The 21,083-nt window shown below is 40.1% G+C and overlaps 1 protein-coding gene across 3 annotated transcripts in view; it reads right to left on the bottom strand.

The window, feature by feature from the left end:
- The window catches only part of DDR2 (discoidin domain receptor tyrosine kinase 2), a 281,188-nt gene that overhangs the window by 85,921 nt on the left and 174,184 nt on the right, over nucleotides 1-21,083 (bottom strand). For all 3 annotated transcript variants that reach the window (XM_077452620.1, XM_077452621.1, XM_077452622.1), the window contains exons 7-8: nucleotides 12,551-12,734; nucleotides 2,171-2,414 (exon numbers count right to left, since the gene is read on the bottom strand). In XM_077452620.1, coding sequence (XP_077308746.1) covers nucleotides 2,171-2,414; nucleotides 12,551-12,734 — 428 coding nt within the window. The remainder of the gene's footprint in view (nucleotides 1-2,170; nucleotides 2,415-12,550; nucleotides 12,735-21,083) is intronic.

The following is a 21,083-nucleotide window of genomic DNA, read 5'->3' as shown; positions in this document are numbered from 1 at the left end:
CTGATACATTGAAGGGGGCAAGGCCATCTGTTTTTTTACTTTCAGAGAAGACTTTTAACAGTTTTGGTGCAATTAAGGAGGCATGCATTATGTACCATTCACTAGGTAGGCCATCAGGTCCTGGTGTTTTATTGCTAGGAAATGAGCATATTGCTTCCTTGTGGTAAAATCCCTGTTTAAGAATTCAAGATCCTCCTGCGAAAGAGTGGGTAGGTGCAGAGAATGCAAAAACTCTCTATGCCTGTCTTCATGCCAGCCAGGTACTGCCTTATGTAAGTTTTCATAGAAGGATCTGAATTCATCTAGAATTAGTTCAGGAGTAGATATCCCCTGACCATCCAAACCACAAATTTCTGACACCACCGTCTGCATTTTAGGGTCCGCTACTAAATTCGCTAGGAGTTTGCTATTTTTGTCTCCGGACTCGAAGACCTTCCCTGCCAGAGTATTTATATCGAAATGTGTGGCCGAGGCAAGATGTAGAGACAGTGCTCTCCTTGCCTCAGCTAGCCGGCTGAAGTGATCTAGAGTCGGTGAGTCAGAAAAAGCCTCCGCTGCCCTAGCCTCTCCCTCTTCGAGGGCCTGGACCTGACAGGAAATCTCAGAATGGACTGCTTTAATAGCGGAGATGTATTCTGGTGTTGGCCTTAAAGGTGTCCCAGACTACCTGCGCTGAAGTTGAGTCCTCATTGATCTCCCAGTATTGTTATAATTAGGACAGACCTCCTCCCCCACCCTCGAGTCCTGCAACCACTTGGGTGCTAAACGCCAACAGTCTCGTCTCGTGGTGTCCAACAACTCCAAGGTGACCTTCAAGGGTGCGTGGTCCTAGAGGCCTGCAAGCTGCCCCAGGGCTTAGTAAATTAGCAGAAGCTCTGCTGACTTCCATAATCCAATTATGTGCAAACAAAAATGCATTTTTTTTTTACCTTGCATGTGATTGGGTGTTCTTTGTAAAGTAGAGCTTTACTACATTTACTTTAGAGCGCAGACTATTTGCCTTTAGTAAATCAACCCCATGGCATGTTACCCCACAGGGTCTACTGTTTATTTGGATGGAAAGATCATAGGAAGCAGCTATACCTGATCCATCCTAATTGGATTTCAGTGTGTGCACATTGTGCAATGCTGTACAGATCTCATTGTGGAATGAGCAGGATACTGCATGTCTAGGTGATGTCTAATGTGATGAGACCTTTATTGACCTTTCATTTAGTACTGGTTCACACTGATGCAATTTTAGATGTGACTTGGGTTGCAATAAATTGAATGACAAAGGAAATAATATTTCTTCCAATGGTGCGTTTTTACAACAATGCAGCACAGCTGCGATGCAATTTTGGAATGAGTCCTGTGCTACTTTGGTGGGATTTATGGTGGGATTTGGCTAAATAGAATATGTAAACTACATTCAAAATGCATCCAAATCTGTATTAAAGTTGCATTACATAATCACACTGCAAATCCAGCCATAATTGCATGAAGGTAGTGTGAATCGAGCCTTAGAATACTGTCGCCAGCTTGCAAATCCAACTATCTATCGACTTCTGTTCAACCACAGTGGCCATACATTGATTAAAATTTGTCCTGGTCTTGCTGAACCGGCTTGAATTTCAATCCATGCATGGCCAGCTTTAGTCTATGAAACCCTGAAAAACAATAAAACAGAATAATTTTCCTAGATGTACTACTCTCATGACTGGTCCATTAGGAGCAAAAGACACTCAGAAAGTATGCTAATTTTGAATATTTAAACTCTACCAAAAGCTAGGTAGGCTTTGGAGGTTATTTACTGAAGGCAAATCCACGTTGCACTACAAGTGCACTTGGATCTGAGGGGAGGATCTGAAATCAGGGGAAGCACTGCTGATTTTATCATCCAATCAAGTGCATGCTTTTTAAAATTTTCCTTGCGTACCCCCTCAGATCTACAGCGACTGCACTTCCAAGTGAACTTTCAGTGCACTTGTAGTGCAAAATGGATTTGCCTTTAGTAAATAACCCCCAATATCTCACATCATGAAGATCAGAACTGAAATACATTGTCATGTAACAAAATGTAACATATAATCATGTATGCATAGTAGAGAGGTTAAGGACTGGCTTTAGGTGAACTGTAACATGTTATAAAGATGGTGACATTTTAGATTTTATCATTTAGTATTCTTACCAGACTGAAAGGTGATTTCACTAAACATCATCCAGGAATCTGCAAAATAGTATTGGCACTTAATTGCCCTTGCCATGCGATTGTGCAGTTGCACAGTGACATAACGAGCGCTAGGGTTGGCATCGTCCAGTATCAGGACAGATAAGACAGAATTGGCTTCCCACTCATTGGCCTCAGATCTGAAAAAGCATTGTACCTCCCTGAAGACCTTTACACCTTTTGAGAACATGTTGTTACAGTGGACCTGCATAGAAAGAAATTATTATTTTTATTTATTTTACAGAAACACATTTAAAGCAATAAAACATGCTAATTCAAAAAGCAAAGAGAATGTAAACATTTTTGTAAAGCATTTCAAACAATCTAAACTCATTCTCACTATGCCAAATTCAATAAACTCACATTTGCACATATGTTAAGCAATTCCGCAGTTTAGACATTGGAGGAGTTATTTACTAAAGCCAAATCCACTTTGCACTGCAAGTGCCCTGGAAGTGCAGTCACTGTAGATTCGAGGGGGACATGCAAGGAAAATAAAAAACAGCATTTTAGCTTGCACATAATTGGATGATAAAATCAGCAGAGCTTCTCCTCATTTCAGATCTTCCTCTCGGATCTACAGCGATTGCACTTCCAAGTGCGCTTGCCGTGCAGAGTGGAGTTGCCTTTAGTAAATAACCCCATGGGGGTTGAATTACAAAAGGCAAAAAGACTATGCATGTTGTAAGTACAATTGCACTCTGAAAGCACAGTTGCCCTAGAGCTTAGTAAATAAGGGAAAACTCTGCTTACTTTTATCATCTAATTGTGTGCAAGCAAAAATGCTGTTATTTTTTTTTAAATTGCCTATTTTTTTTTTGATTATTTGCCTTTAGTAAATCAACCCCATTGCTTTTTTAAGCATATCTAATGTCATTTTGACTTTTCGATATAATTTGCCATTCTTTGTGATACTGCACTGCGTTGCTTTAACTGACAAATGTGCGCAAATAAAATCAATGTCCTTTTTTCCCACAGAGCTTTCTTTTGGTGGTATTTGATTACCTCTGCGGTTTAAATTTTTTGCGCTATAGACAAAAAAAGACCGACAATTTTGAAAAAAAAATTATATTTTTTACTTTCTGCTACAAAATACATCCAATAAAAAGAGTAAAAAATTGAATTTCTTCATTAATTTAAGCCAATGTGTATTCTGCTACATGTTTTTGGTAAAAAAAAAAAAAAAAAACAATAAGCGTATATTTATTGGTTTGCGCAAAAGTTATAGCGTCTACAAACTAAGGGATAGCTTTAATGACTTTTTAATTTATTTATTGTTTTCAGTAGTAATGGCAGCGGTCAGTGATTTTTTTTTTAAATCAGAGAAACTGGTATACTAAAACTAGTAAACAAAAACAGACCTTCAACCTAGAGAGAGTCACACCTTGTATGAGCTTGTCAGCCCATCACACAGAGCAAAACTTCCACATGTATGCCCTACCCCATAGTCGCATGGTTCCATTAGGTCACCAATAATCTGTTGAGTACAAACTGTGGGAGGGCAACCTGCGGGGACTTCAACCATTCCTATTTTGGTGAATTTGTTCAGCACCTTCCTATGCTGATACGTGTGCTTCTCCCCAGGGCTCAAGGCCTGCGGGAACGCATGGGAATGGAGTTCCTGTACTTTTTCCACAACAGGAACTCAGTTCCCGTTAACAGCCGCGTCCTGCCAGACTTTGAAGTATGCGAGCTGTGTGGCAGGTGCTACACCACCAGCTGCCGACACGGCTCGCAATAGTAAGTGCCGCACACCAGGGGTGGACTGACCATTCAGGCATTGCCGATAGGGGGCCCGATGACAGCTTCCTCTTTGATCTACCTGTCAATCACAGCTAGCTGACGGGTAGATCAGGTCCCTGCTGCTAAGATTGTATTTAGTCAGACATCTCGTGATGCGCTCCTCCCCGCCGGCCCCTCCTGATTTTCTGTATCCTCATCTCCCCCCTCCCTCCAGTCTCATGCATACTTGCTATGTGTGTCCCACTGAATCTCCCTCCCCCTCTATATTCAGAGCCATATGATGAGAGAACCCAGAGGATGAATACAGCTATTCTGCTCACAGGACATGCAGGGAGAGAGGTGAGCTGAGGGAGGAACATCAGTTTGGGGTGGTAAGCTGAGCACAATACCTGGCAAAGTTTAATGCCAGGAGGGAAGTTTATGTGGAAATATGTGAAAGGTTGGAATAGCAGCAAGTGTGTGTTGGAGCCCTGCAGAGTTTGCAGCCCCCCAAGCTAACATACATGTCCTAAGCAGGAACACATCACTATCTCCCTAAGCATTCTGTCCAGATAATGTGCAGTTCTTTTCCGTTTAACCCTGTGTTATTCAAACTCTGTTCAATGAAAAGTGTAAACTCACCACATAAACACTCTATATATACAAGATAACATTCCCCAATAAAGATCAGAACATGATGTTCACATTTGCATGGAAGCACAATTGAATGAATGCTGTTTATTCAGAGAATTAACATATTTATGTTTATTGAGGATTTTTATTTTTTATGTACTAACAGTTAAGCTTCATACACACAATACAAAATTGGATGACAAATTACCACTTTTGAAGTCTTCGTGCTTGACCCCTGCTTCTCCCTAATAAGTATCCTGTTAACCTCCTAAGCCCATTGTTGGGATGTGGGGGTGTGAAGGGAGATCCAATACCTTGCAATTAATTTTCTGGCCAAATATAGCAGCCTCAGTATTGCTATGTAGGCAAGTGACTGGATCAAGTTACAGTTGAGTACTATAGGTAGGATTAATGATGTCCAGTACAGCCTGCCAGTACCTCACCAGTTTGGGACATCGCCACAGCATATGAATTCATGTTCCTGGGTATAACTGGCATTTTGGACATAAAGGGGATTCTCTTCTACACCACCTGTGCAGTTGTAGCGGTGTCCTATAAGAGCGATGCAAGATTAACATGTGCGTCAGCTTTTGGGCAGCTGACACAGAGACCAGCGGACCGGCTGTCAGTATTTGATCCCATCTATCTCCATCTATGGGGCATACATCAGCCTCCCATTTTCCTCTTCAACTCAGTACAACAGGAGCTTGAATATGGGTAAGTAAATAGGCATAAATGTGAGAGATAATACCCTTCTTGTCCGTAGCAGTAAATATAAATGCAAAAAAGTCTGAGTCATGTAGTGTCAGGTTTGAGCCCCTATCCTATGCTCTAATAGCATGTCGTAGATGTAAAAACATAAAATATCAGCCAGCCATTGAGGGAAATGCCCCTCCGTAGCTGATCAAAAGACTTTGGTGACATTCCATCATAGAGTTGTACAAGATATTTGACTCCAGCTCTCCCCCATGGGGCCTGGTTGGGAATTTAGTTTAATTCGGGATAGGAGTTGTTATTCCATATGGGAGTAGACTTCAAAAAGCCTCCTAACCCCAGTCTAGTTTTCAGTTCCGCCTAAAAGTTTTAGGATCAACCTTATTGTGGGGCAGTGAGGTGTCACACCCAAGAGACCCTGCTCAAGCTGGGACATTGTAGAATAATCCACCATTGAAGGGATCCCCAAGGTCCAAGAGGGATCTAGCGTATCTGGCAGATCCCAGCCAGTGAGGTGCTGTATAAGCATACCACACTTTTAAGTACACAATGGGGTTTATTTACTAAAGCTGGGAAGTGCAAAATCAGGCTCACTTCTGCAAAGAAACCAATGAGCTTCTAACCCCAGCTTGTTCAAGTAAGCTTTGGCAAAAGTGAGCCTGATTTTCCACGTTCCAGCTTTAGTAAATAAACACCATTGTGTACTTAACAGTGGGGTATGCCTGTAGTTGGGCAGCCAAAAAATAGGTAAGGGTGTGTGGTACTGCTAGTCCCCCCTGGTCTTTAGAATACTGAAGAGTGGTCAGTTTAACCCTAGCCACTCCCTTTTTCCACAGCAATGCTCTGTATAATGAATCCACCCATTGAAACCAGTAACGTGATATACACACAGAAGAATTGTGGAGGATATAGAGCAACTGGGGAGCCCAGACCATCTTTATCAGATTAGCCCGTCCTGTCACTGAAAGAGGCAGTTTACACCAGCTGCCCAGTTTGTGTTTAAATTTAGCTAAAATGGGCTTAAGGTTCAGGAATACATAATCAGTCACATTGGCAGTCACCATTATGCCTAAATACTTGAATGAATGCATTTCCACCGGTGCTGCTATTGCTGGCAGGGGCAATGGCAGAGATTCTAACAATAAAAGAGAAGATTTGTGCCAGTTTATAGCAAATTCAGACAGCTGTCCAAACTGTTCAATAAGATATAATAATTGCTGTTTCCAGAGAGCCGACAGTGTCCCCTAAATATATCAGGGTGTTGTCGGCATAGAGGGAGAGCTTATCCTCCCTCCCACCCCGCCGAAACCCAACAACCTCAGGGGATGCCCTCACCCTCATCGCCAAAGGCTTCAGTGCCAGAGCCCTTGTCTTGTCCCTCTATGTAAAGAGAAGGGGTCAGACAGGACCCCATTAATCCTAATCCGTGCCTCAGGAGCAGAGTACAGCAGCTGCGTCCATTTAAGAAAAGTCTCTCCCAACTGGAATTTCTGCATTACAGCCCACAGGTATCTCCACTCAACACTGTCAATAGCCTTAGCAGCATCAAGGGAGAACACCGCCCTGTTACCAGGATTATCCACAGGTAGTTATTGGTATGTTCAGGAACAGTCACCTGATGTTCAGCGCTGTTGATCTAGCCGGAATAAATCCCGATAATTCAAGTGTAGTAAACCAGATACCACCTTTGCCAGCCAGGTAGCCAGTACCCTAGCTAGCAACTTGATATCCATTTATTAAAGAAATAGGTCGATATGAGTCAGGCAGCACTGGGCCTTTGCCGGGTTTGGGAATCACCACAATGACAGACTCGTTCATAGAAGATAATAAGTGGCCTGTCATGAAAGCGTCATTGAGGGTCTCCAGAAGGGCAGGTAAAAGAGGGTCACTATAACGCTTGTATATTTCTACTGGGAGCCCGTCCATACCAGGGAATTTGCTACTGCCAATGCTTGCCACAGCCGTGGCTAATTCCTCGATTGTCAGAGGGGCATTAAGAAGTTTGCGACCGTCGTCAGTCAGTGATGGTAGAGGGCAATAGTCCAAGAACTGCACCAGTGCTTCCTCCATCGGGTTTACCTTAGAGGAGTAAACTTTGTGAAAATAGTCAGTGTAGTTTAGAGCCCCAGTAGGGCTCTGTATAGTGTCTATGTCGGATAGTCCCTGTTGTGAGTGGGAGATAACCGCGAAAACATGGCCTGCACTGTACCCCTTCTCAAAATACCGCTGCTGCAGGAAAAACGCTTATTTTCTGTAGCATTCAGGACAACCCGATGAAACATTTCCTGCGCTGCCACCCAGCTGCGTTCAGTAGAAGGTGTGAGGTCCACAATAAAGCTGCTCTCTGCACCTCACTAGCCACAAACGTTTCCCATTCTTTAGTTGCAGTTTTTATGTGGGAGATTTGCTTGATAATAAGGCCACTAAGATGGGCCTTAAGGGCACCCCATACCATACCTCTCGGGGCCGTATTCCTGTTGACGCCAAGAAAGCATGTCAGAAGCTCCGAAATAGGGTCCTCTGCTGGAAAAAGCTGGAACCAAAATGGGTTGGGCTCACACACCTCACCCCAGGGACCAATATCCGTACCCAAAGGAGTGAGTGGTCCGTGATACTGTGGGAAGCATAATCAGTCTGTGACACATTGACTTGTGCTTAGTCGTTGCATAAGCATAAATCAATATGGGATAGGCCACGGTAAGCCGCCGAATAACAGGAAAAGGTCAGTTTGAACGGATGTCTGTCCCTCCAACACATCTCGCAAACCAATCTCCGAAATCAATCTAGCAAAAGGGGTAGGGCCTCCAGGGCCTGTGGAGTGGCCACCAGGTGGGGTAAATTTGTCTAGAGTCTGATAAAGGAGATTATTAAAGTCGCCTAGGACTCACAGGGGTAAATTAGAATATGGGCTCATGAATTGAGCCAGACATTTTAAGCTATCAGGAGAAAAGGGTGGAGGAACATACACATTCTCAACAATACACAGCATTTCAGCCAGTTTGCATAGTAAAAAAATGTATCTTCCCTGTTCATCTATTCGGGACTGCAACAGGTGAAAGGGAACATTATTGCAAGTAGGCTGTGTGTGTGGAGTGAAACAGAGTCTGATATCCCCTGGACCATAGTAGTGGAATGGTGTCTTTTATAGCTGATTTGTAAGGTTTCAACGCAGAGAATAGTGCAGTACGTTTCACACCATCACCAAGCCCCTAACATTCCAGAAGAGAAAGGTAAACTCAGTTGTTACTGACATAACTCTGTAATTAAAAATGTAGATGGGTCCCGGGCCCCAGGGGAGAGAAACATGGATAAGCAATCGATTTGAGTAACAGGATAAGCTATGTGTGCATTAGGAAGACTGGGAGGGTCCTAATCCATCAGTTTAGAAGACTTGCTACTTGGTGTTACTGCAAGAGGCCAGCAGCAATCACCGACAGAGGGGGGTAGACATTTAGTTGAAATTATCAACACGTATATTGTGCGAGGTGTTCATTGGTATTGTCAGGACATCTGTTCTGGGTTAACAGTAAAAAAGAACAAAAAAAAACATAACTGGAAAAAATACAAAGGTTCATTCCCTGAGGTATCCTGTGGGGAATCAAAAAATGGGGGTGTCCACGCTGGACAAGTGCAATAACAAGAGGGGGGTCCTTTGTCACAAGGTAAGTGATATGATGGGGCTTGCAGATTCTATAGCAAGAAGGAGACTGACATGGGGAAAATATAGGTGGTCAACATAGGTGGTCAAACAAACAGGAAAAAAGGGTTACAAGGCCTCCGCCTTGAAGTAGCAGGTAGATTCCTCTCAAGGATCAGGCAACCTGAGTTCAAGAAATAAACAGTGGTAAGGAACACCATAAACCAGTTCTCAGGTTGCCGCTGATTTATGCAAGGTGTGTTCCACATAATCAAGCCACTCTGAGGCCACAGTAGGAGTGTTGAAGAAGTTGGTCTCTCCGTTAGCAGCCACTCTCAGCCGGGCAGGATAAAGCATTGCATAGGTGACATCAAAGCATCGCCGGCGCCTCTTTACCTCTGTAAATTTCGTCAGGGTAGAATGATATTCGATTGTTATCCATCTTAATGGCATCTCCCCTGGTGCAGGCTTTGTATAGGGCAGTGTCTTGATCTTTAAAGTTCAAGAATTTAAAAAGGAAAGGCCTTGGCGGTTCTAATGGGCATGGGGGCCTGCCAGGCACTCGGTGAGCATGCTCCACTGCAAACATGCAGGAGAAGACCTCCACCAGCCACCACACCATAAATGAGACAGGGTTTTTCCCTCCACCTTCTCAGGTATGCCCACTTTCCTCACGTTGTTCCTTCTAAATCCGTTTTTACATGTCCTCCAGGAGAGCGGCGTGACTGGAGAACATAGATTGCACCTGTCGCAGTTCATGTTGTAGTGGCTCTACCTCATCTTCCACTATACTCATGTGACCCCCCAGCTCTGATGTACAATCCCTAAGTTTCTGCATGTCCTGGTGGACTAATGTCAGTTACATTTTCACCCCCTTAATTTTGGAAGTCAGGGTTGTCAAAGTGGTATTGCAGGTGGTGAACGCAGCAAAAATTTGTCTCAGGGTGGGCTCCGGGTCCTGCAAGTCAGTGCCAGAGCTCAGTGTGTGTTACAGGGATGGAGGGGGTAATCGCTGTGTCCCACAGGGAGGCATCCACTGGGTCCTCCTGCCAGTCCAGCCTGCTGTTCTCACCCACTGGGAGGCTGAGTGTAGGATCTGCAGGCAGTGGAGATGGTTTAGCTGGAGAGTCCCGGGAAATATGCTTGTTGAACAGCTTCTGTGCGTCCTCCAGGAAACTGTGACTGTACTAATGACACTGGCAGAGAAGGGGTTAACATCAAGGGTGATCTAAGGGTTAACTATGTTCCCTGGGAGTGCTTTCTTACTGTGTGGGAGATGGCTTAACTGAAGAAAGACAGAGATCCGTGTGCCTGCTTAGCAGAAACACAAGATCTCTGTCTTTCTTACTAGCAAAATGGCGATCTTCCTTGTTTACATAAGCAGATCGCCATTCTGCCTCTCTTGAACAGAAGGTTTCTGCCAGACCCGCTAATTGGCTCCACTGTGTCCAATCACAGCAGGAGTGGAGCTCCAACAGCACAGTATATGTTCATAGGTGGTCCTTACGTGGTTAAAGTGGTTGTAAGCCTTCTTTAAAAATTACAAAAAAAAAATAACCTGCAAGATAAAGGCATAATGATAAATTATTTACCCGAGAACGAAGTCTCAGCATCGGTCCTTATCTCCCCCTCCGGTTGTTGACATCTCTCTGGGGGGTCACTCCAATGCATGTGTGCAGGAGCTGCCAGTACAACTGAAGCAATGGTAAGTACGTGCCATTGCTTCAGTTGTCTTAAGTGCCGATGCAAATATAGGGATATCTCCTAAACTGTGTAGGTTTAGGAGATATCCAGTGCAGCTACAGGTAAACCTAATTATAGGCTTTCCTGTAGTTTAAAGTGGTTGTAAAGGGTTTGCAACCACTTTAATATCATGTAATGTGAACATTTATTAATATAATACATTGATATGTAAAATTCACAACTATCTATATCTAATTAATCAATTTTGTTAGGGCTCATTTACAAGTGCACTAAAAAAACCTCAGAACACTGTGAATTTTCAACATAAATATATCCAGTCTAAATGCAAATGTAATATATACCCTTCATTGCCGCTAAAACATCTTATATAAAATAAAGTCTATAACATATAGAGCATCCAGAACCAGCGAGTTGTAGTAATTACTAATATCTTCCAATCCACTAAATGTTGCTCAAGGTGTGCATGCTTCCACCTTATGCAGATAGTAAACGCTCACCTCACAAAATCTTGTCTAATATAGGCAAACTCTGTTTCTCACATGTTACTCCTAGACCAGTGTTTCTCAACTCCGGTCCTCAAGGCACCCCATCGGGTCATGTTTTCAGGATTTCCATTATTTTGCACAGGTGATTTGATCAGTTTTACTGTCTTAGTAATAACCACAGCTGTTTCATCTGAGAGAAATCCTGAAAACATGACCTGTTGGGGCGCCTTGAGGACCGGAGCTGAGAAACATTGTCCTAGACAATTGGAAATGTGGTTTTCATACCAAATTCAACAGAAACTATGCTAATTGACCTTCTAATGAAATTATAACTTTTCTCTGCTGTTCCTCATTTCTGAGTATGACAGTGATGGCCATATGTTTATGGAATTTCATACACAATAGTGAAATCTGAATTAGAACTGTAATTATTTCTTAAAATATATCTAAAAAGTGAGGGACATGCCCTCCTAGACATTTATCACCATACATGTTTCCCCATCTGAGATTTCCCCTTAACTGTTGTTCACAAAAAAATTCAAAGTTTTGGTGATAATGGTCATCAGAACAGAGGAGAGTAAATCTTCCTAACAAACGCAAACAGCAATAAAAACTTAAAAGAGTTGTAACCCTTCCACAATGACCAAAAAACAAAAAACAAAATAATGAAACATTTGTAACCCCTTTGTAACTGAGGGTAAAACTAATTTCAATGCCTGAAAACAATTTAGCAACATTAGTAAAGCTGTACATATCATTGTAAATACTTTATGTATCCAGGTGCATTGTACCTTGTTTATTATGAGGGAAAATGGTCTTTCTTTCGGCGGTAAATGGTAATGGATATCTCCTGATTTGTTTCTATTATCAAAGGAAAACTGGTCCAAAATAGTAAAAAAAAAAAAAAATGTCTTAAACGTAGCTGTATATTCTTTGCCATTACCATAACTTACCACCAAAAAACAACCCAAAATAAATGATCCTGCTCCTGACAATCACAGCGATACCATATATGTGTACCTAACTTGTTGTTTGTACCTGTAGTAAACTGTGTTACAGCACTTAGAGGTTATCAGAGCATATATGGTCTTTAATGGCACTGGAAAAATGAAATCTGTAGTGCAAGAGACTTGTTTCAGCAACACAGCTGGAAAAAAAAGCTCACATGAAATGGCATTGCCAGTGCATTAGAAAGGTGGATGGTTAAGGAAGCAGCATAACAAACTGTTAATATTAATATTACATAACTAGTAGCAATAAACTATATGAGACCATATATGTAAATACATGCCATTTACGGTCACGTTTATTTGATGTGGATATTATAATTATTAATATTATTAATAATTATAATAATAATAATACTTAGTAGTATTAATAGTACTTAGTAGTACTTAGTCGTATTTTTAATTTTACCAAACATTAATGCAATTTGACTTTACAAACCTTCATTGTTGTAAAATTTCTCATTCTGTCAAATTCGAACATTATTTCCACATATCCATTGGGGAAACTTTCATTGCTCCACCCTACGTAGTCATATCCAGGCCACATATGATATTCATGAGTCAAAGTGAAGTCATCAAGACCAGAAACACCATCAGTCAGTTGGCCAAGGCCTTCCATCATGCTGACATAAAAACAAAAACAGAATAAATATAATCACTTACTATGTTTATATAGCAAGTATTTTATATACTATATGTTAAACCCGTTACTGCAGTGATTCAATTTTTTTTTTCTTATCCCAGGAGATTTTTATTTAATCAAATCTTTTACTCTCCACCTAGGGTTATAACTATTTAATGATTGGCATAATGAATGTGATATACATTACTATTCTGCATGTCTGCTTCACCAAACTTTTATTTTATAAATATTCAATACAATCATTATAGAATTCATTGTAACTCATTTGTGTTTTTTTTTTTTTTTTATATATTTTGTATCCTCATATTCATTTAGAAATAGATAGTGCTTAAGTATTTTTTTAAATGTATTTATTGTCAATTTATGAAGCGTTTATTTTTTAAATTTCAAATCATTATTTTCTCCTTCTCTAAAACATTCTAAAATGATTCAGTCTTAAAGCATAACCTCACTCTCTCAATTAACATTGACTATTTTAATCTTTTAGTATTAGTAAATAGATAGGAAAGCATATTACTTCCTGATTTCCAGGCTTAGGCAAATTATGTCATACATCCCAGGAGTCCCGGGGGGGGGGGGGGTGAAAGGGGTAGGAGGAGTTTTCTCAGCTAACCACACCCTCCTGCATGAGTGCCTGAGCTAAGGACATATTGATTCCAGGAAGTAAGTGCCACATGAATCATGTGCTCTTACTAAACATGACCACAGCCAGAAATGCTAGGGGGTGTTTATAAAAGTTATTTCTCAGCAAAATAAACGATGAAGACATGAGAAGATGGATGGGCGAGTTTTTTTCTTTGAATGTTAAAAAGTACTTATTACATATGCCAACAGAAGTCTTTGAAGAAAAAAATAAATGACATAGTGTTTTTTTTTGTTTTATGGTGCTCAGATGTAGTGTAGTTTTGTTTTAAATATTTACTGGTTTTTCTCATCCAAATTCTATTTCTCATCTTTCGTAAATCTTTCCTAATCTTTCTTATCAAAATTGTATTTATTCTTGGTTTATTCTTCTAACTAATAATTGATTTTACTCCATAACTAACATTACACCATTTTTCATGGTTTCATGAAAAGTGAGCGTGCTTGTGCAATAAACACAAAATAAGTAATATGAATGGCCACTGACATTATGGTCGTCAATCTTTTAGAGCTTCTGTCTCATGCATGTCCCTTTTTGTTGAATATCAGATGACATCATCAAGTAAACATGCGTATGATGCCTGACATCATCAGGGCAGGCTGCGTCCACATGCAAAATGGTACTAAACATTCCCAGTATTTCAGTTACTCAAATAATTGTTCCTTTATAGTCAATGGAGCTAATTATTGAATGACATTATTGTGTATGTCCCACCATTCCATAGTTATTGATTTGAGTTTCATTTTTTTAGGTTTATATGTTCTAAAATTATACTTCTCAATTTTTTAGAGATTTATAGTTTCCTATATATTTTTAAGATTTTATATATAGGGTAAAAATTCTAAATAACATATAATGGCTGGGTACTTAGAACGGGGTACACACTCGTGTTTCTAGAAGCCAGTCATGGATTCTTTAGTAAAGACCTGCAGAAGAGGAGAAGGAGGTGGAAATAAGTGAATTCTTTAGAAGGATTCTGAAATGTTATTAACATTCAAGATTAAGATGAAAGGTAGTTACTGTAGCTTGGACATGTATATAAAATAAGAAGAAAACACAGTCTGAAGAGTAAAGGAAAAGCGTAGGAAACTAAAAAATAAACTCCTATATAAATATACACACCTATATGGCTGTCCCCTTCCGGCTCTAAGACTGAGAACTGAGTTATCGGTCAGTTCTTGGTCTTCACTGAGCAGAAATCTGCCAGCCACTAATCTCTGCTCTGCCTCTCTAGGGCGCACTGAAGCATCGGGCTATGGAGCGGGCAGGAGCGGCTGGCTCCAGCTCTCAGTAGCAGTCATGTTAGTCATGCATCTGGATGAATCCCAACCTTAATGTAGGGATCCTTCCATAGCCTGGACTAGCTCTGTGATGTCAGCCAAGAGGGAAATGGGTGCACTTCTGTGACCCAGAAGAGACATATGGCCAACAAATCTTTGGCTATATTTCTCTTTTGGGGTCTCTGATTAAATCTAGTCCAAACAATAGTGATAACAAATTGATGAAAGAATGGGGACAGTTTCAAAGAAAAAATACACTGAGAAACATGATGGGACTTAATGGGACTATGAAAATAAATATTTTGAGAGAAAATTTAAAAACACATATTGATTTTGGTAAGGTGGAAGAAAGCCCTAAAACTCTGGAGGAATAAAATCACACAAAAAATGTATTGGGACTAACTTTAGAAAACCGCGTCCACCAAACAGGGTCCGTACGCTGGGTATGTATATCTCTGGGTATGTTACCCAGAGATATACAATAAATCCAGTAATATCTGCCATCTCTGTTACAGTAATATCCGCTATCTCTGTTACCCAGAGATATACAATAAATCCAGTAATATCTGCCATTTCTGACAGCGTGCGGACCTTGTTTGGTGGACACGGTTTTCAACTATATGTGGTCCCTATCCGAGGTATGGATATCTGTAAGTGTGGAGGCCCTAGGCTGGGTTGAGCCGATCGCTTCTATTGCTTGCTATTTGGTAAGCACAATCTACTTCTGGGTGATCGGGCACACTTTTGGAGTTCATGCATGTGCACCGTGGTGTTTACAATTTAGAGACTTTTATTTGTGATTCCGTTTTTGGCCCTGATTGGTCTGACACAATATATGGACTATTTGTAATTTAATTTTACTATTGTTTAAACATTTTTTAGTTTGTATAGCACAGTTCTTTTTGATTGTACTAATATTTTCTGTGTTATCACACTGTATTACTGCTGCTTTTTTAGTCTTTCTTTCTTTCTTTCTTTCTTGTTTTTACCAGTGCAGTTACATTTTTGTTTTTATATTAGTAAATAGAAAGGAAAGAATATTTTATTTTATTTATAAGAGGTTGTAAACCCTTACATATTCCCGTTTAAGTGATATGCCTCAGGTGATACACAAAGATGAGGCAAATCCTTCTACATACAGGTGCATCTCATAAAATTGGAATATAATCAAAAAGTTAATTTGTTTCAGTAATTCAATTCAAAAAGTGAAACTCATATATTTTATACAGATGCGTTACACAGAGTGACATATCAATCATTCATATCATCATTTCTTTCTTATAATTTTGATGGTTATGGCTTATAGCTAGTAAAAACCCCAAATTCAGAATCTCAGAAAATAGGAATATTACATAGACCAATAAAAAAATTAAAATTTTATGAGATGAAGTTTGGCCTGAGCGGGAAGGGGATGAAAGTGTCCGGTATTGAAATGGTTAAGGAAAAGTTCTGAAAGTATGGCATATTCTGCCAAAATTGTGATATGGTAAAAACTGCAATGATTTAAATGTAAGGTGAAAGTCATTTACATGAATCAGTTGAAAAGTAGGATAACTGTTTGAAAGCAGGAGGAAAATAATTGCTATGGTGACAAGGGACAAACTATTAATAACATCTAATTTTTACCAGAGTACTGCTCAAAGGAATGATTGGTGAAAGTTCTTTATTACTGTGGCTATAAAATTATTAACTGATTAGTAATGTATAACTGAGCAAAGAAGAGGAATTTTATTACATGTTTTATCCTCTTAAAGAGTATGTAAACCAGGGTGGACAGGTCGTGCTGACGTCATTGCGTTTGTGTCGTTGAGTGAATGGGCGTTTGCAAGCCGGCTGGCTAACTTTTAACCGTGCTTCCTATAAGTGTGTTTTTACTTTTCTTTAATAAATGCTACTATCAGAATTACACTATGGAGAGCTCCCTTTTTCTCATTTTTGGGTGACACCTGATATCTATTTGTGAGCCTTGTTTGATTAAGTTATTGGGATAATTGGTTGTTCACCATTCCTGTGTCTGACACCATTGGAGTAGCTGTCCCGGACTTCTGTGGATAAAGGCGCTGGCTGGGTGTATAGCCACAACCCCCATTTTGGTAAGTGTGCATTTTATTTGGTGTTCAGCACATTTTGGTGGCGGAAGAATATACACTTTCTTTTTTTCAATCAACGCATTTTATCTGTGCAGTGTTATGTAATTCATGGACATTATCTGACACACTTTATTCACTTTCCATTTTGGGATTTATTTTTCTTTTTTGTATTCACTGTATTATCTAATCATATCTGTGTCTATATGGTTTACTCATATATTATCAGTTTATAATTTAGCACTGTTTATCACTGATTCAATGCTTCACTGTTAGCGCAGCTATTTTTATTTATTTCTTTCTTATAATTGATTACACCCTGAAACTGTATTCAGTCGACTTGGAATAAGGTCTAACAAGTCAATTAAACACTTGTGAATGAATGGGAAGGAAGCCCTAACATGTGCACATGGCACGTTTTATGTTTTATTTTTCTAGGCTGTTAAATTTAGAAAATACAGTAAATATTAACTGTGCATTAAATGTTTGTAAAATAAATCAGGTGTAACCAGTTACCGTATGCTCCAGGTTGATTTTAATATCTCATCTATGGACCAATTCATTTTGCAGTTTTTATAAATTATGTATCATAAGTAATAATGTCACTACCAAATGAAGATGCAAATAATTTTTTTGGGGGAAAAGCAATGTTTTTTCTTTATGGCATTGTCTTCCAAGGGCTATTTTTATTTTTTTTATACACATTGTATATATTTTAAATGCAATAAAAATATAAAAAAAAAGAATACGTTTGTCCAGTTTGAGTTGTAATTATTTTAAAGTGTTACTAAACCCAGGACCCTGCATTCACTATATCCGGTCTCCCACAGTCCCACAGTACACAGAACATGGAAATGCAATTATTTTAGTAAATATAAATTGATAATTACCTTTTCTCATCAGCAGTAACTAGCAGTCTTGTGTTGTGACTTCTATGAGTGTCTGGTTAACGGTTGTAGGAGAAGTTCTCATTCTCCTCTGACTGGGCTGCATGACCCCTGACTCTTTGTCTGGACAGTGCTGGTTGGCCCTTTGCCGATCACATGCACCCCCCCCCCCCCAGAAAAAAAAAAACTCTAGCAATACACACCAAACTGAGATTTTGCAGAGTGCCCCCAAGGTTCTGTATTATCAGGAGATGGATTGGGGGCAGTGAAAGAAGGACGGGGGGGGGGAGGGTCAGGGAAGACGGGATTTAACAGCCTTTTTACACAATGCAGAAGATTAATCCCTTAGGTTCCAGAGTGAGTATAACTAGGTTGCTTTACTGAATATACAGACTGATTTTACTGCTGTGGGTTAATAACACTTTAAAGAGGAATTATTTTCTCTTATAGGATTTTGAAGCCAACCAATACACAAATCTAAATTATATTTAAATAAATACCCTTTATTACAGAAGCCATAAAATCCACTTAAAACCATATGTTATAACACACAAATATTACAACAAAAGAAAAAACATAAGATCAAAATTTCACTTGGTTGACATGGAGGTCCCAGTCCATAGATAAACTGATAAGCATGAAACCTGTGGTTATTTAAAAACTAGTTACTGGGAGTATCACTCTTTATGCAGCAAACAACATAATTTAAATTAAATTTTGATCTTATATTTTTTATTTTGTTTTAATATTTGATTTAACATAGAGTGGATTTTAAGTATACTGCGCTATGTGTTATCAAACCTTATTGTAACATCAACATGATATCCATTATTGTGAATCATTTCTTCCTAAACAAAAGTGTAATAAAGTCCCTGACATATACATGTCCTCAAGTTAACAAAGTGCTTAACAGTGTAAATAATTGTGCTACAAACTAATACCTCATTTTTTGAAAATATAAACAGTCCAATTCATTAATCATTAAGTGCTTCAGTGCAAAGTGGTGTCTTTTAAACTTCCTTGTATCTTCATATTTCAGGCATGTGGCTAACATTCACCCAAGTGCTCCCCCATTAGGTGTGTGCTCACTTCAAACAATGTGACCTCACACTTAAGTTTGGTAAAACAAAGGGATAGGAATAGAAATCCCCCTGAGGAAGTCACGTGACCCTGTGACATTACACATAGGAGAAGAGCAGATGGTGTGACGAAACACTAAGACACTTATCGTAGCAGAACTGAGTTGTTGTAGTGCTTTGGTTTTTAAAATATGCTGTATATAGTTGGTACACTGAAGCACCCATCAAATGTGAGTGTGAAACATACATCTTTTAATAAACATATGGTTTTAAAAGATTTAAGCACTATTTGGAGCTCCTTCTCTCTGGCATATGTCGAGCAAACACTGCCATTGGATATATACACTGAGAGACTGGAAGGAGGCAATAAGACTAAAAAGCTTTGTTTGACCAAACTTAAGTTTGTGGTCACTAAGGATGAGCCGAACACCCCCCTGTTTGGTTCGCACCAGAACCTGCCAACAGACCTAAACTTCGTGTGAACTTTAGGACCCTATTAAAGTCTATGGGACTCGAACGTTCAAAATCTAAAGTGCTAATTTTAAAGGCTAATATGCAAGTTACTGTCCTAAAAAGTTTGGGGACCTGGGTCCTGCCCCAGGGGACATGGATCAATGCAAAAAAAAGTTTTAAAAATGGTAATTTTTTCGGGAACAGTGATTTTAATAATGATTAAAGTGAAACAATAAAAGTGTAATATTCCTTTAAATTTCATACCTGGGGGGTGTCTATAGTATGCCTGTGAAGAGGCGCATGTTTCCCGTGCTTAGAACTGTCCCTGCACAAAGTGTCATTTCTGCAGAAAAAAAAGTCCTTTAAAATCACTCGTGGCTATAATGAATTGTCGGCTCCCGTAATACAGAGAACACTCGTTGAAAGTCATTGATAAAAAAAGCGTGGGGGTCCCTCAAATTCAATTACCAGGCCCTTCGGGTCTGGTATGGATATTAAGGGGAACCCCGAGTCAAATTAAAAAAAAAATTGCCGTGGGGGTCCCCCTAAAAATCCATACCAAACCCTTTGTCCGAGCACGCAACCTGGCAGGCCGCAGCAAAAGAGGGGAGGCGGGAGAGCGCCCCCCCTCCTGAACCGTAACAGGCCACATGCCCTCAACATTGGGAGGATGCTTTGGGGGTCTGTACATCATTGGGGAACCCCGGCTTCCCTCACTAGCGTCAGTGGGGGTGGGGTCAGGTGACGGGTGGCCGGTGGCCCCGCCCTCCTAATATAAGAAACATCAGGCGCCGGCATCCCGCAGTGTCTCCAACAGTGGAGACAGAAAATGAATGCATGGATGGACTGCGCTGGATCAGATCAGCCATCGCTGATCTGATCGCATCAAATTCAGCCATCGCTTGAATTTGACACGGGGTTCCCCTTAATATCCATACCAGACCTGAAGGGCCTGGTAATTGAATTTGGGGGAACCCCACACTTTTTTTTTTTTATCAATGACTTTCAATGAGTGTTCTCTGTATTACGGAAGCCGACAATTCATTATAGCCGCAAGTGATTTTAAAAGACTTTTTTTCCTGCAGAAATTACACTTTGTGCAGGGACAGTTCTAAGTAAGGGAAACATGCTCCCCTTCACAGGCATACTATAGACACCCCCATGGTAAAGGAATATTACACTTTTATTGTTTCACTTTAATCATTATTAAAATCACTGCTCCCGAAAAAACAGCAGTTTTTAAAACTTTTTTTTGCATTGATCCATGTCCCCTGGGGCAGGACCCAGGTCCCCAAACACTTTTTAGGACAGTAACTTGCATATTAGCCTTTAAAATTAGCACTTTAGATTTCTCCCATAGACTTGTACAGGGTGTTCCCGTCTTTTCGAATTTGCAGCGAACACCCCAAATTGTTCACTGTTCGCCGAACATAAGTTTGACTCGAACTCGAAGCTCATCCCTAGTGGTCACATTGTCTGAGGTGAGCCCACACCTAATGGGGGAGCACTTGGGTGCATGTTAGGAGCATGCATTAAATGTGAAGATACAAGGAAGTTTTTTTTTTTCTCAAAACTGATTTTATTAGTACAAAAAAAAACAATCACAAAATCAAGATAACATACATGTTCATACAAGAACCAAGACTTACAGCAAACAAAGAAAAGTACTTTTCGCATGTCAATGTCACGTACCGCTACGGTAAAAATAAGCTCTTCTCCTATATAAACAGCATACCAACTTAAGCGAATAATTTGGCCCACCAGGCCTCAACCCCTGTGCAACCGGGCATGCCCATACCAATTCTATTGTTATACATCTATATCCCCAGGTATGACTCTTCTTTCACGTCTTAGATAAGCAATCTATCTATAACCAGCTCCAGGGGGGACAACCTGAGGG

The sequence above is a fragment of the Lithobates pipiens genome, unplaced genomic scaffold (genome assembly GCF_037356315.1).
Source record: "Lithobates pipiens isolate NorthernLeopardFrog02 unplaced genomic scaffold, aLitPip1_a1.2 Scaffold_23, whole genome shotgun sequence".
Lineage (NCBI taxonomy): Eukaryota > Metazoa > Chordata > Amphibia > Anura > Ranidae > Lithobates > Lithobates pipiens.
The sequence above is the reverse complement of the archived record's forward strand: the minus strand, read 5'-3'. Positions and strand labels throughout refer to the sequence as shown.